Source organism: Dama dama, chromosome 28 (assembly GCF_033118175.1).
Source record: "Dama dama isolate Ldn47 chromosome 28, ASM3311817v1, whole genome shotgun sequence".
NCBI classification, from domain to species: domain Eukaryota; kingdom Metazoa; phylum Chordata; class Mammalia; order Artiodactyla; family Cervidae; genus Dama; species Dama dama.
In genome coordinates this window covers 48,592,922-48,609,363 of record NC_083708.1, presented here as the reverse complement: position 1 = coordinate 48,609,363, position 16,442 = coordinate 48,592,922, and the positions used below count along the sequence as shown (strand labels likewise).

The 16,442-nt window shown below is 39.9% G+C and overlaps 1 protein-coding gene across 5 annotated transcripts in view; it reads right to left on the bottom strand.

Annotated features, from left to right (window-relative positions):
* Window positions 1-16,234, bottom strand: part of USP45 (ubiquitin specific peptidase 45) — a 53,238-nt gene extending 37,004 nt beyond the window's left edge. For 2 of the 5 annotated variants that reach the window (XM_061131558.1, XM_061131562.1), the window contains exons 1-5: window positions 16,173-16,234; window positions 11,433-11,542; window positions 7,902-8,074; window positions 6,428-6,531; window positions 5,315-5,415 (exon numbers count right to left, since the gene is read on the bottom strand). In XM_061131558.1, coding sequence (XP_060987541.1) covers window positions 5,315-5,415; window positions 6,428-6,531; window positions 7,902-8,074; window positions 11,433-11,532 — 478 coding nt within the window. In that variant the 5' untranslated portion in view covers window positions 11,533-11,542; window positions 16,173-16,234. Of the gene's footprint in view, window positions 1-5,314; window positions 5,416-6,427; window positions 6,532-7,901; window positions 8,075-11,432; window positions 11,543-14,156; window positions 14,195-15,574; window positions 15,870-16,172 lie in introns of those variants that run through there. The other 3 variants (XM_061131559.1, XM_061131561.1, XM_061131560.1) reach the window with 3 other exon arrangements.
* Between the last annotated feature and the right edge of the window lie 208 nt (window positions 16,235-16,442).

Genomic DNA, 16,442 nt, shown 5'->3' with positions numbered 1-16,442 from the left:
AGAAGTCTGGATTGAGTCACATAATAAAATGACACTGCCATATGAGTGGACAGGTATACATACAAGAGCATTCCTATCTATCTCCATTGCACAGTAAGTGGTCTTTTTAAAATACGTAACTGATCATTCACTTCTCTGCTTAGAACCTGTAAGTGGCTCATTACTGCCTGTAAGATAAACTCTAAACTTACAAGGCCCTTTAATAGTATTTCCACTTACCTCCAGATTCTCACCTCTCACCACAGCCATCATAACAAAACTCAATCTTGCAGCTATACAATCCTCTGAGCATATCCTTCATCAGTAAGCTATCTCCCCTTCCCTTTCTGCTTAGCTAATATTTAGTTGTTCTTCAGCTCCCAGCTTAGAAATCTCTTACTTTAAATAAAAATTTCCTGGATCATCTCTCTAGGTTAGATACCACTCCAAAGTGTTCTCATAGTCCATTGTACTTGCTCCATCACAGCACTATTTAAGCAGCAATTATAATTATAACTTGTCAATATCCCTCACTGACTAAAAGATCAATAATTGCAGGAACTGAGAAAGAGATCTGTCTCATGCACCACTGTATCTCCAACATCCACCACAGTTTCTGGCACAAGGTAGAAACTCAGCTATATTAAAAGACTGAATGAACAAATAATTTGATAATATTCAGGGGTGTTTTGGTGAAAATGCAAGAATTCAGTTCAATTCAACAGCCTAGTTACTGCCTAGTTCTATCAGAATCAGAAAGAATGTAAGCCAGGGTACATTCCTCAAGACATGTACAGCTGTATAAATCAAACACAGATACACACAAAAGCTGAACACCACAAAACCGAGTGTTAAGATTATAATGTAGGCTATACAGAAGAGATAAAAAATAGGATTGGGAAAGTGTCACTGAAGTAGGATCCGAGCTGAGCATTCAGGCAAGAAAGATGGAAGGCAGAAACTACAAGGATGGAAATGTGCTAGTTCAGCAGTTCTCAAAGTGGATCTGAAGACAACCTCCATCTCTGGAGTGTCCTTAAGCTCAGAGGTATTTTCGTAATAAGCCCAAGATGTTATTTGGTTTTTTAACTTTCATTCATTTTCAATTATACAAAGTAGTTTTCCAGCAGCTACATGCCATGTGATATCAGAACAGATTGGATGCATAAGTAGCTATGAGAATCCAGCTGTTTCTATTAAGCCAGACATTCAAGAGAGTTGTAAAAATGTAAAATAATGCCACTGATTAGATCTGTGTTTTTCTGGAAACAGTTCTCTGTCCTAAAAATATGATATTTGTGTTAACATGTCATGGAATTACTGCTATTTTTCAGTAAAATTAAAAAAGTTCTAATTTTTTTAGTTTTAATTTCTAATATGAGAAACATTGACAAGAGTCTAAAGAGCTACTGGGAACAAAAGTTGAGATTCACTGAGCAGAGAGGCTGAACTAGACGTTTCAGATGTAAAACGAGCCCAGGCATCATGTAACTTAAAAATATGTTTAATGTACAGGTACAAGCTTTCCTCTCAGTAGTTACTTTCACTTAAAATATAAAAAGGCTCCTTTTAAGTCACTCTTATCCCTTCACTTGAACACAATATATACGGTTTCATAGTTTTTTTGAGTTCCCATATACAGACATTTTTACATTTCCACAATCTTCATGATTATCATTGGAGAGGGCAATGGTGACCCACTCCAGTACTCCTGCCTGGAGAATCTCATGGACAGAGAATCCTGGTGGGCTGCAGTCCATGGGGTTGCTAGGAGTCAGACACGATTGAGGGACTTCACTCTCACTTTTCACTTTCATGCATTGGAGAAGAAAATGGCAACCCACTCCAGTGTTCTTGTCTGGAGAATCCCAGGGATGGGGGAGCCTGGTGGGCTGCCGTCTATGGGGTCGCACAGAGTTGGACACGACTGACATGATTTAGCAGCAGTAGCAGCATGATTATCATTTAAAATAGCTATATAATCATATCCAGCATTCTTACAAACCTCAATAGCAACTTCCATATTTGATCTGTAAAGTATTTTATAATAATATTACTATCCTAAAAAACTTACTTCTAGAATGCCAAGGGATCTTATTTTAAATCAAACTTGCCCAAGAGCTACTGAAACTTGGAACACAGAGATAATAACATTTTGGCCTAGAACTTCTGGAAACCCTGAATTCAGAACTATGTCTCTCCCTGACTTTAAAGGTTCTACACACTCTCAACCTCCTTCAAGAATCTGTTTCCCCTATTCCAAGTGCTACCCTGGTTCCATAAACACAGTCAAAGCTTACGTTAGCACTTCCTTCTCACCACCTGAAATGATGTCTTCTCTCTACCTGTCCAGAGTTTATCCTTTAAGGACCAACTTGGAAGCCAGCTCATCCACTCATGCATGATTCCTACTGAGTTCAAGTGGACACTGTATTCCTCTTTGAATTTCTGAAGGACTCTATGTGAACATCACTCAAAATATAAATTCTATTCAAATTACATCATTATTTTTTTAATTTCACACCTTAAACCTTAAGAAAGGTCTTAACAACCTCTTCTCTCACGGGAAAGATGGATAAAGTGCTCAGGAAAATGAGGCTCAGACAAGACTTCTCTGGTGGTCCACTGGTTAACACTCCACACTCCCAATGCAGGGGGCCTGGGTTTGATCCTTGGTCAGGGAACTACACTTCACGTGCTGCAACTAAAGATCCCACATGTCGCAACTAAGACCTGGTGCAGCCAAATAAATAAATACATTTAATATTTTAAAAAAAGAAAAGAAATAAAAGAACATGAGACTCAAATAAACAATAATCTGCTGCAGGTCACAGAGCTAGTGATTGAAAAGAGTCAGAGTTGAATGCCAACCCCCCCATGATTTTTCTCCCATACCATTCCACACTCCCTACCTTACAATATCCTTTGTGATAATAAACACACAAGAAATCTGTAAAATTCAATGGAATCAGATTGTCTTTACTCTTAACCTCAAGGAAGCTCTAATGTAAAAAATCCAGAGGAAATAATTTCTACAACTGTATTTTTGGCACCCATGCCATCCTGTCCATACATTTCTTCTTATGGCCAACAAAAGTAATGTGCAGCTTTCAGGAGACAGCCATCAAGACCAACATCTGCTCTCTAAGTATTAAATACCTACAACCACCATACTTTCCAATGAGTGGGTGATAAAATTAATCATCTCTTCTGCTGCCCAAGCACCTGAGTTTACCTCCTCTAGCTCCTCCTCCAGCGTTTTCACCATTACTGTCTCAGAGCAACAGCTAACAAAAATCATCCTCAAAAAAAACAAAAAAAATCATTCTCTACTGGGCTACAGAAAACACAGCTGAAAACTATACTTTATATAATTTTTCAGTTTCTGATGCCACCTACTAAGCAGTTCAATTCCTGCTCCAAAGGCATTTCAAAATTATCATGGCCATTTATCCCCCATTCGCCTTGTTATCCAAAATCCTGAGATCTGTACTTGAGGCGTCCTACTCTCCCTCACTCATTACACCTAGCCCACCACTCTCCACCAGAACCCCTCCTCATCTCCTACCTGCCCCACCCCAATAACCTCCTTACGCATCTCCCCACCTCCACTCTTCTCCCTCAACAGTCTATTCTCCATCTGGCAGAGTGATCTTTATTTTTAAAAAGACGGAATGACTACTACATTTCTGCTTAAAATGCTTTAATAGTTTCCACGACTTTTCCAATAAAATAAAAATTCTTTACCATGGAATTCCCTACGTTATCCTTCATGACCTGACAACCGTATCTTAACGTCATCACATTCTGCTCTCTCCCAGCAAACCAGACTCCGGCCATGTAAACCTTTCTTGATCACTATGACCATGAGACCACCTGTCACTGCAATCTGTTCCTTTCCTTTGTTGCACTTATCGGAAGTTACATGTGAGTCATGTTTGTATCTCTCTGTATGCCCTAAACTCCATGAAGACAAGTTAAAACTGTTTTTACCACATCATACCAAATAAAGTATTAAGTGGTAGGCACTCAACATTTTTGATTGAAGAAACTGCTAGTTTCTCTATATATTCTTAACATATATTAACATGTGTTACATATTGCTTATATGTTAGATAAGAAAGTACAATATATAATACATCACTTCCATAATAAAGAATTCGGCTGCTCTTTGTCCCAAGTTCCTGAGAAGACCTCTCTAAATCCTTGGATTTCCAGAGTGACTGAAGAATCTATTTTACTTATGGTGGGCCCCTCACACCACTCTTGACAGTTTATGTTAGCAAAGTATCTTTTTTATTCATGTGGGACTCTAGAGGGTGTACACTAATGAGATGACTCAGGACGGGGGCCAGCCATGCCAGAAAGACCAAACAAGTGATTAGAGGGTTGGGATACTGGAGGCTCACTTAAATCATGTGGCCAGTGATTCAATCAACCACGCCTATACAATGAAGCCCTACTAAAAACTCCAGATACCAAAGCTCCAGTGAGCTTCCCTGGTTAACAACACCCTGGGAGTACTGACACGTCACTGAGCTGGGAAGGCGATGCATCCTGACCCCACAGGAAGAAGATACACAAACTTCATGTCTGGTACCCTCCCACATCTCAGCTTATGTCTTTTCTTTTGGCGGGTCCTGATTTGTTTCTTTTTTTGTTGTTGTTGCTGCTACATTGAAACTCTAATTATAAGCATAGCACTTTCCTAAGTTCTGGGTCATTCCAATCAATTACTGAACTAAGAGGGTAGTGGACACCCTGATGGCTGGTTGGTCAGAAATGCAGGGGGCCTGAGAACACCTGAGAATGGTGTCTGATGTGAGGGCAATCTTTTGGGAACTGAGCCCTTAATCTGCCAGGATAGCCTAACTCCAGGTAGTGAATGTCAGGATGGCATTATAATGATAACAAATAACAGACATCACTTCATAAATATGTGTCGAGGTTTATGCAAGTATTTTTATACACATTACTTCCTAATCTTTAGAGAATATGTCTAAGCATTACAACAATCTCACGTGACAGAATTATCATACAAATAAGAAGTTGAAGTCACACAGACAAATGATTTAGGTGAAACTGAAATTCAAATTCAGCACCATCTGACTCCAAGCCCACAATCCAGTAACTATCCTCTCCATCCTCTCATTATTAGTTATGTAAGTACAACACAAGATAACATCACAAAATTGCTGCCTAAGAATTCATAGCACTCATACTGAGAGGTCACACTAAAATTCAAAGTACTCTTTATAAATGTATTATTTTTTTGTAAGAATTATAAAACATTATACTTTAATACAAAATTCTTTAGCAACTGCTGCCAACTTACTTGTTTGTGTTTTAGAAACATGTTTCTGGAGAAAATCAACTATCTGAGCCAAAACCTTCTTATTACAATGTGTTGATAATTTTTCATCACACTCATAACACCTAAAAAAAAATAAATTTAAGCAAATATTGTGAAAACATGTTCAGTAGTTTTGCACATCAAGTAATAAAGTTAGTACTTATCCACTTTTGTCTTTAAATTAAGGGGTAAGGGAAATACATATGGTGGGGCAAGAGAAATGAGATACATCTACAAGTGTAACCGGGGACAGTTCATACAGAGCCTTAGTGTTCAAATTAAGAGTCTGGGTCACCTATCCTAAGCGTAATGGAGTGCCATGAGAGGTTTTTAAGCAAGGGTTGCCATGATCCAATTTACGTTTTAAAAACATCATTCTGTCTAATGTCAGACTGGATGGCATCAGGAATAGAGGAAGATCAGGGTAGATGCAGTGGATCGAGAGAGAAATGAACAGATTTATACACTTTCAGGTATAGGCAGGAACAAACTGGACATGAAAAGAAAGGGGAAAGGGAGAAGCTGATGTGGGTATGTCAAGCGACTCTCGAATAGGAGCAATTCTGACCCGCCCACACTCCCAGGGACATCTGGCAAAGCTGTGAGACAGTTTCGGTTATCACAACTGGCGAAGCTACTCTTGGCACCCAGTGGTTAGAGGCCAGGGCTAACTCTGTCCCCTCATGAGACAGGCCCCCTCACAATGAAGAATTATCAACCCAAATGACAAGAGGACTAAAATTGAGAGATTAAGTTTTTACAAACTGTATATGCTTAGGCTTTCCCCTGCAGAGAACACCAAACCAGCTGACTATTGAAGAATTTACACTTTCCTCCTCTGGAATTCTAATTTAGCAAAATCAACTAGCAAGAATTTTTTTTTAATGTACAGAGAAAATGTTAAAGAAAACTAGAGGTATGACTAAATTTCTTTCTTACTTAAATTTTATATTCATGGATAATGTTAATTTTCTTATTTTACAGACTGTGTTCAGGCTTAAATGCACAAGCTGATATAATAGCTTTAGGTATCTTACCTTATAAAACTCAGATATTTTCTATAGTGGACACAAGTACTAACGAAATCTAACTTACCATATGATCCATGTGCTCAGATTAATTATAATACAGTGAAGCTCTGCTCTCCAACTCTTGAAATGCTTCAATGAATGCTGGCCTTCTGAGTTTTTACCACATCCCTGAAGATAAATAGAGCACTATTTGTATGACTTCCATGCAAGTTCATTTCAAATTAATCAAAACCTAAATGATCCTTAAATGGCAACCCACTCCAGTATTCTCGCCTGGGAACTCCCACAAACAAAGGAGTGTGGCAGGCTACAGTCCGTGGGGTCACGAACAGTTGGAGAGGACTGAGCATGCAGCAGCACGCAGCACACGCTTGATATGTTAGCTGTAACTATAGTTAAAGTAAATTGGTCTTTGTAAATGAGAATGTTAACTGATAAAAAACTAGTGAACCCCACAGGAATTAAGAGATTTTTTAAAAAATGGCTGAAATTTGGGGGTGGGGAAAGTTTTGTTTTAAACTTTTAAAAAAAGTTTCAGAAAGCAATTTAGATTCTCATTAAACTCAACTTCTTGCAGAGAGGCTAATTTACTTCTTGTCACACAGTAAAAACAGGCATGAGCCAAGTTAACTTGCAGACCATCTCTCTGATGCACAGTGGGACACCGGGCATCTTCACAGACCAGCAGCGCCCCTCCCCTGTACACACACTTCTGACACCCTACAGACCACACCCAGCACCACTGAGGACCACTGAGACTCAGACCAACCACAGCAGCCCCCGTCACCAGGTAAGTAAAGAAACGAGATTCAATTTCTGTCAACGTGCCATGAGGGGCAGTCTAAGGTATGTTCCTGGAAAAGTTTTACGTGTGGGAAGGGATGTACTTTTTGCCCTCCGTCTGACCTCTGGGGATTGCTATATGATACATAATGCGTGAAACATCTTCGACCATCCTGAAACCATGGATTGGACAGCACAGCAGAAAAATGGAAGACATCTCAGTTTTTAATGTTCTTTCCACTGAAGTAACTACCTCAGGAGTGACTCTACTTCTGGCTTTCTATATGAGATAATAAAGATAACTCTTATCGAAAAATATATGCTTTTAATTTTATTTAAAAATTCCCTTGTTAATGATATCAGTTGCTTCTAAGCTCTTAAGAGAAGTTACTCTGCAAAAAAAGAAAAATCACTTCTCGTAGAGAAGAAAATGAATCCCAAAAGATTTTTTAAAAAGGCTTGGATCCATTTCCTAAGTAAATACAAATAGGTAAAGGAGGGTCCACACATGAGAACTACTGCAAGTAGGTTGGATTCCCTTTCCAAATACTTATAAACCATGCACAATAACTTTCTGAACACGACGTACATTTTACTTTACCTTTAAACATTTCTAAGCTTGGCCTTGGAGAGTTCTATCTAAACACAAAATAAATTTATCTTAAATTCTAAGCGCTACCAACAGTCCAATTCAGAGCAAGCATTTAAGGAAAATATTTAAAACAAACTCTCACAGAAAAGAAGACTTTTCTCACCTGAAAACCACACTTGAGGCACAACCAGATGTCAGGAGGAAGTCCTGGAGGTCCATCACAGGATCTTCTTTCCTTTAAACATTCCAAGCAAACTGACCTCAGGTTCTCAGCTACTGCTTTTTTCACATGATGCACACTGACAGCATGACTTATGTGCTGGCAAGTGAGACCTACTGAAAGAGGCAAAACAAAATCTGAACATCAGCAAGCAAAAGTCAACAATATTAAAATACGATTAACGAAAAAGCACAAAGGTTCAAAAGACAAAATAACTTAAGAGAATATATGCTGTATGATTCTATTTATAAAACATCTGTGAAATAACATAATTATAGAGTTGGAGAACAGATTAGTGGTTGCCAGGGGCTTTCGAAGGAGAGCAGTGGCATGTCTTTAAGTAAGCAGCACTCAGAGTGGCCAGAGTGTAGTCAAGTATCTTGACAGTGTTGGTTACAGAAAGTTATACATGTTATTAAGCTACACACACACACACACACACACATATGCATGTACAACTGGTGAAACCTGAACTAGATCCAAGGACTGTACCCATTTCAGTTTCCCGGTTTTGATGTTGTGCGATAGAAATACAAGATATTAAATCAGAAGAGACTAGATGAAGGGTAAATAGGGGCCTCCATGCATATGTTTCATACCTTCCTGTGAATCTAAAATTAGTTCAAAAATTAAAGTTTAATAAATAAATTGAGCAGCTACTATGCCTCGAGCACTTTGAACATATTTTCTTTCCACTAAAATACACAAGTAAAAACTTTTCCCATGGGCTAGCTCTGCTGTGATACTATTTTCACCAGTGCTGAGAGAAAGAAAAGAGAGGAACAAACAATGGCATAATTCACAGGAACAAGAATTATCTGCATAATTCTTAATGAATAACAAAGATATTTTGCATGGCCCTTAACTATCCTTTATAACAGATTCCAACTATGTGCACTGTGTGGAGACAAAAGGCCAAAATGAGCAAATGTGTTCTTAATTCTTCAGATAACCATATTCGTCTCCCAAGGGCTCAGTATACTTCCATTTCTCCTAAACCTGAACACTTCAATTTCTCCACCTCAAATGTCCCAAATACCAAACCTACAGCTATCTGCCAAAATCAAACAACAAAGGCAGAGACTGAATACCTTGAAGAGGGAACAGGAGTATGTACATTTTAACGTTTTCTACTTTCCTTTCTGAGCATAAAGCATTCCTTTTTATCTACTGGTTAATGAGACTAAATATTACTTCCATTTCATCCTGAAGACAAAAAATGTGACAAATTAAAATAAATAATTTCAACAAAAATAAAATGTAAATCTGATAAAAGATTAAAACTTCTGATTTTACACCAAGAGCAAATGATAAGAATAGGCATAAAAGAAGTTATTCTGAAGTCCTTTGGTTGAACAGCAAGGATGCATGCAATTGAAAAAAGGTCTGTTTAGAGAAAGACTGATAAAAATGACCACATAAGACCTAGAAATGGTTTACCAAAAGTCGTCACTTTGTTTTTGAGTTTTTATATTTTAAACTTCTAAGGTAAAAAATCATTCCACACACCTTTTGTATCATCTCTAGCATAAGATGTGGCCAAGGTACAACTTAACCAGTCTCTGACTCTACAATTCAGACTTACGAAACTGAAATTGTTAATGAATTCAGAGATTAGTGAATGCAAGATAAAAAGGTTCCAGGTCCCTAAATTAAACTTACTAGCTTTTAAATATCTCAACTGCATATACTTTTTATAAGTATAAACAAATTTAAAAGTCTGAGGTTTTCCTATAAGTCTTTTAAACAGTATTTACTATCTTCTGTGAGAAGGGGAAATGTGAAAAATATCCTTCTACGTTAATAAGTAAATTTCCTCAGTTTCCTGCAATTTGTTTAATCATATAATTGTCAAATTTTCATTTGACAAACAGGTCCTCTAGAGATTCCTGAATAAAAATATAAAAATGTATTAAAAACAAATAGTTGTTTCACATTCACAAATCAAAAGCAATAATCAAAATCTTCACATTTTAAAAATATTAATAACAATTTTACAAGGAGGGCTTCCAGCATGCGAATGGGGACATAAAATCAACACTTCCCTTTTCTCCTCCCCAAAACTACCCAAGGACAAAAAGAACAGAAAACAAAAATACAAAGCTCATTCTCAGAGCAACCAGGAGACAGCTGAAGCCCAAAGTCACAAATTAAACGGGAAGACTCCCACCTCAAAGCAGTGGAGATCAAACAGGAGTGCACACAGAAGGAAGTGGAGAGAACCCCCCAGCAGTGGATTCAGAGAACCACGCGTGCTTTGCGCATACAGAACAAAACCTACATCTCTGTGCTGCAACATCAGCGGCAGGAGCGCCCCCTTATCCAATTTTATTTTCAGAAGAAATGAAAGAAGGGGATTTCTCATTCATTAAGTGAAAATAAAAAAGCAAGCCATAACAGCAGAGAACAGCCTTATTCCTACGGCAGTTGGAAAGAAGAGAGAACTTGGATTCTGAAAAAGCCCAGGACTGAATAATCCAGGTAGTTGGAAAGAAGTAAAGGCTAACTGGGCTCCAACTCAACAGTTAGGTCTCAACAGCGCTCTGGCCCTCCTTCTTACACAAACATTCTAAAACGAACTGGCCCAAGAAAAGCGACTCTACATGAAAGAATGGGTAATCAAAGAAAATCAAAGCCCCAAATTCTGTGCTAAGATAGTAAGAAAAAGGAAGGCAGGAAGAGCAAAAATGGCAGAGCAACCACTGCCATGAGAGGAAAACACAAAAAAAGAAGTGAACGCTTGAGGCTCAAGAGGCAACACAAAGGGAAGTGACCAGCAGAGTTCAGGAAAAATAAATAAAACGAAGGTAAAACCAAAAACAAGACGAAAGAGACACTGCTGAACACACTAAAAAAAAATAAAAATGAAAACAGCAGACAAAAAGAAAAGGAAAACAGGAGTTTTAGAGGCTTTAAGAAAAAATGGTAACTATGGTAGACAGGCAAAAGAGAGTTATAAGAATAATCAAACCCCTGAAGAACACCATATTAACAGAAGAAATATTTAAAGACATAATTCAGACTTCCCTCAATACAGCAATCTGTCCTGAAATACTGTCCAAGTTAAAAACACTCAAAATGGAAGTAACAGATTAAAAACTTCTTTTTTAAATGGAGAACTGAAGTGGTAAAGCCAGCAAGGAAAATCCTCAGAGGCTAAAACCCAAGGCATGAGGCCCAAGAGAAAGACAAACCAGGAAGCCCCCCAAGGTCATAAGCCAACCTCACCGGCTTGAGGGCTTGGTTCTAACAGTCATGAGAAACACACAAGAAGAGAAGATGCCAGTTCTAAGCTACTTTATAAAATAAACAAAATCTCAGCAAAAATGCCAACAGGGTATTTTGGAAATAGACAAGCTGATTTTGAAGTAATGCAGAAAATGGTTAAAATAAAGAGGAAAGGATTTATTCATTAAAAGCACGTATGATTTGTCCTCTCCAACACTGTTCAGGATGCGAGACATCATAATTTACCAGCAACGTCATCTGACGAGTCTTCATCGTGAGGTATGGGAGGCCTTTTACTTCTCTTTGCTTTCTCAGGGGAAGCTTTGGATGGCTCTTTCACCCGCATCTGTTATTTACTGAAAAGATTGGGAGTTGGGGGGAAATACACATTAATCCTCAAAATTTAAAACTGTATGTATTTTACTTAATGCATATTAAAATGGAAGTGACTTCAAGTTTAATGAGCCTCGTAAATTAACAGAGGAGAAAGAGGGGACCATGAGCTGAAAGTAAAGAAATCTTTATTACACCAGCATACAAATGCCACATTACATCTGACTTTAACCAACAGTTCCCTACATGTATGATGTCCAGGTGAATTTTAAAAAAATAAACTTTATGCCGCTTCTGACTCCTGTGCTCACCTCACCCCTTCTCTTGTTTCACCAGCTGGGAAACAGTGGGAGCTGGAAAAGCCACAACAAGCCAGGGATGGATGCCAAGTGCCACACACAGAAAGTACGGCCACTCTTCCTGCACTGTACGTTCGACCCAGTGGACTACAGAGAGAGAAATACATTTCCAACTTTTTAAGCTCTTCCCTTTTTTGTGTGTTTTTTTCCCCCATTTTTTAATTATGAAAATTTTAAAACTTTCACGTAAGTTGAAACAATAGTATAATGAACACCATAGACTATCTATAGCATCCACATCTCGAACACTTTGCCACATGTTTTATCTAACTATCAATGTGCATACAGACATACCTACACATGTATGTGAGTACATCTGTTTTTGCTGAACTATTTAGAAGTTGCAGACAACATATATTCCTTAAGGAGATTCTCTTATACAGTCACATCATTATCATTTCTAAGAAAATTAAGAGTAATTCCCTAATATCCTATCTTATCATATTCTAATTTCTTCAGCTAACCTAAAACGTCTGCTTTTTTGAATAAGGATTCAATTGGTTATGTCAGTATCTTCTAATCGACAGCTGTTCTTCCCACAAGAAATGGAGAATAGTGTTTCACCTCCCTAAGACCCTGGCTTTTTTAAGAGATCAGGACAGTGCATATGAGTCACACTGGAGAGCCTCTCAAAGTGTGGATTTTGATTCAAGTCTAGCACAGGACCTGAGAGTCTGCCGGTCTAAAAAGCTCCCAACAGTAAGCCACTGCTGGGGTCCACAGACTACACTTTAAACAGCAAAGTTGTATAATGTCTCACGCAGAATTTATTTTTTTGTTCATGCTGTTATTTACCTCTAAATATATTTTTAAGAAGTCTCTTATGTTTCATAAAAATTCAAAGTTAATTCTAAAGGTTTTAGATAGAAGTTAATGCATTTTTTAAAAACCACTATATCTCTGGTAGCTCAGCTGGAAAAGAATCTGTCTGCAATGCAAGAGACCCCAGTTCAATTCCTGGGTCTGGAAGTTCCTCTGGAGAAGGGAGAGGCTACACACTCCAGTATTCATGGGTTTCCCTGGTGGCTCAGACAGTAAAGAATCCACCTGCAATGCTAGAGACCTGGGTTCAATCCCTGGATTGGGAAGATCCCCCGCAGGAGGGCACAGCAACCCACTCCAGTATTCTTGCCTGGAGAACCCCAAGGACAGAGCGAGTCTGGAGAGTCCATGGGGGTCACAAAGAGTTGGATACGACTGAGCAACTCAGCACACCCATATCCTAAATCCTACCTAATATCATGCTGCTACCTGGCTAAGCTAGACTGTAATTTTTGTGGTTATTTATATGCTTTTATTGATCAAGGTGGAACAATCACTCAATTCAATAATAAATTCTGAATCCTGAGTTAGTTGTACCAAGTTCCACATAAGGAAGCTTTTGAGTTTACCATTTTAAAAGCCATTTCTTAGGCCCAAGGGTCATCACTAATGAACAACACTGTAATAAATTAACACCTTCAAGGTTACAGAGATGCAGAAGGCCTTCCAGTTTCTGACCACTTCATTTCTTCCTGCCTTCACCCTCCAGACTACTTCATTCACTTATGGCTACATTTTGACCTCACAAAATCACTAATTCAAGTATTCCATTCTCTGATGACAACTTCACATTCTGCCAGCTTGCTGACCAGCCACTCCTATTCTCTTCTAGTGCCCAGATTAAGAGGCTGCATCTCAACAAGCCCCTCCATGATCACTGTAGCAGGGAAGGGAGAAAGAAAAGCAGAAAATCTAGTGCTGGTTCTTCAAGCTTTACTTGCAAATGGTGCGAGTCTGCTTATGTTTTACGGGCCAAAGCAAGTCATATGGCCACATTTAATTTCAAACAGACATGATCGGGGAAAGGGAGGGGTGAGGGTAAGGGGAGGTGTACAAAGAGTACAACCTTATCATGCAGCCAGCAAGAACAGATTTGTGAACACAGCCTAATGACTACTATGTCACCCCCCCCTAACAATCTCAATCCTAGATGAGCCAATTAACCACGTTCTCCATGACAGTATCCAAAGAGGCTAGAGAAAAAGTCTTGCAAGAAAGGCGACTGGGTCCACTAAATTAACAACCACAACTGCACACAGATCAAGACATCCCATTATCTACTACAACTTCTGGTCAACTTATTACACAGCAATCTGAAATTGTTTTCACTCTCCCAATCTCCAACTCTTCCTCTCCCTACTCTTTCAAATATCATCTGGTCTTCTACTTTACTGAGAGAAAGGACACAAAAGAGATTGCAAATCAGGTATTTCCACCCTTAAACTTACACACTTACCATTGTAACTATTGTTAGAACTATTGTAACTTGATGTCCTGAAAAAGAGATGGGCATAACTAAGGGAATCCAAGAAATACGGTCCATAAGAAACTGGTCATATTTTTACACCCCCCGCATAGGTAAACTTGAAACATCCATGGTGGCTCAGATGGTAAAGAATCTACCTGCAACTTAAGAGACCCAGGTTCAATCCCTGGGTGGGGAAGATCTCCTGGGGAAGGAAATGGCAACCCACTCCAGCATTTTTGCCTGGAGAATCCCACAGACAGAGAAGTCTGGCAGACTACTGTCCTTGGGATCACAGAGTCAGGCATGACTGAGCAACTAACATGAGCACACACAGGTAAACTCTCGATAAAGACGAGCATTAATACATAGCCAAGCCTGGAAGAAGAACCAAAAGAATCAGATACTTAACTTAGACTCTATAAAAGACCTATGCCTTTTCTCAAAAACACTGACTCAAATGTGGCAATGTAGTCAATTTCCAGTGATTTTTCTGACACATGCAGTATGTCTAAACATAGAGTCTGGACAGTAACCTACTACTTAGCAGTCACTCATCTGTATAGCTTTTTTTTTCAATTCCCCTTCGAGTAGAAAGAGGCAAAATTAAAGTCTAATTATTACCAAAAAATTCCAATTATTAGAGCTTCACATATTGCATATCATCAATAATGTGTCTGGGGAGTTCTCAGATCACTCTCACATGTGGAGATTTACTGCAAGGACTCACAAGACCTAGCATATAGTTGTACTCATGGCTAACGTTTATTGCAGCAATGTAGTGTGAACACACAGCCTATCATAATGAAAAAGACACAGGTGAAGTCTAGAGCAATCCAAATGCAGGCTTCCTTACCATTCTGTCCCTCCCAGGAGCGGTCAAACACCCTACATCCTTCCCCCGATAAGTAATGTCTATACAATGTTTCTGCTCACAGAAGCCTATTACACACTCACAGGTGCAGGATTTTTATGGGGGCTAGTAACTTCCGGATAAACCATGTCCTACAGAATAAACCCTATTGTTCCCAGGCAAGCCAAGCAAGGGCTAACCTTGCAAGCAGACCTTTTTAAGGACACCAGTCTCAGGCCTGCTATGTTAAGTCTTTTCAGCACAAATAAATTATGGCCATTTTTCTCAGGTGGTTTCCTAATAAAACTTTCCAGCTTCCAACTTCTGCATTACCCTAATATCTGTCCATAATGTAGGATGTGCAACTAAACTGTTTATGTTTTTTCTTAAGGCCATGCATGTAGAAGCCCATATTCTCAAGAAAGAAAAAAAAGTTATTTTCCTACTCTTGGGCCATTACTTTCTGCGAGGGTGCAAGGGGAGGGAGGAAGGGACAAAAATTCTCCTTTCAGAGGTTCAAAAGGATACCAGGCTCAAAAAGATGACCAGAACTTACTTTTTCGTGCATCACACTCGGTTCTAAGCACTTCAATGATTTTAACCCACTTCATTCTCCCAACCACCAACCACTTTATGAGGTAGGTTACTATTATTTCCCCCATTTTACACTTAAAGAAAGACACCAGGAGTCAGGTGACTTGCAGAAGCCAGGAGCCAATAAGTGGTGGATGGCGATCTGGACCCAGGCAGTCCATCTCCAGGGTTCCTAATACTACACGACGCTGCCAAGAAGCCCTTGGTAAGACACGCTTTCTCTGGTCTCTAACAAAAACATCCCAAATTCCCGAAGAGAAAATGCGCCGCGAGGCTGAACGCGGAAGGGCGGCCGGAAGGTTGCTGGGTCGCGGCGCCTCTAGGTCAAGGTGAGGCGGCCCCTCTCCCGTCCCGCCTCCCCGGCTCCTCCCGCTGCCGCCCCGACACCCTGCCGGCTCCGCCACTCTCACGTGGCCCTCGATGACCGCCTGGGGCCCCCAAGGACCGAGAAAGGCGCGGGGGGAGAGTTCTCTCCCAAGCCCGCCAAGCCACAAGGGGCGAGGGTTACGTAAACGAAGATGGAAAAACTGAAGCGACCCAGCACCGAACCCCCAACTCACCCTGCCAGGCCGAGCGGCCGCGTCTACAACCCCATGAGACTGCGCCTGCGCCTGCGCAGCCGCCCCTCCGCCGGCAGGGGCGGGGCCTCGTGTGCCCGCCCCACGCCCGGACGAGTTGGGACCGCCCCTCGCGTGGCGGCTCACCCGGAGTTGGGAGTGGACACCGCGCTCTGCTGGCCGCTGTCCACCTGCTTCCCCTGCTTATGCAGGAGTAAGTAGAGCCCAGCTAATCTTAGGGTAACGTAAATAGATTCCTAACTGGATCCCGAA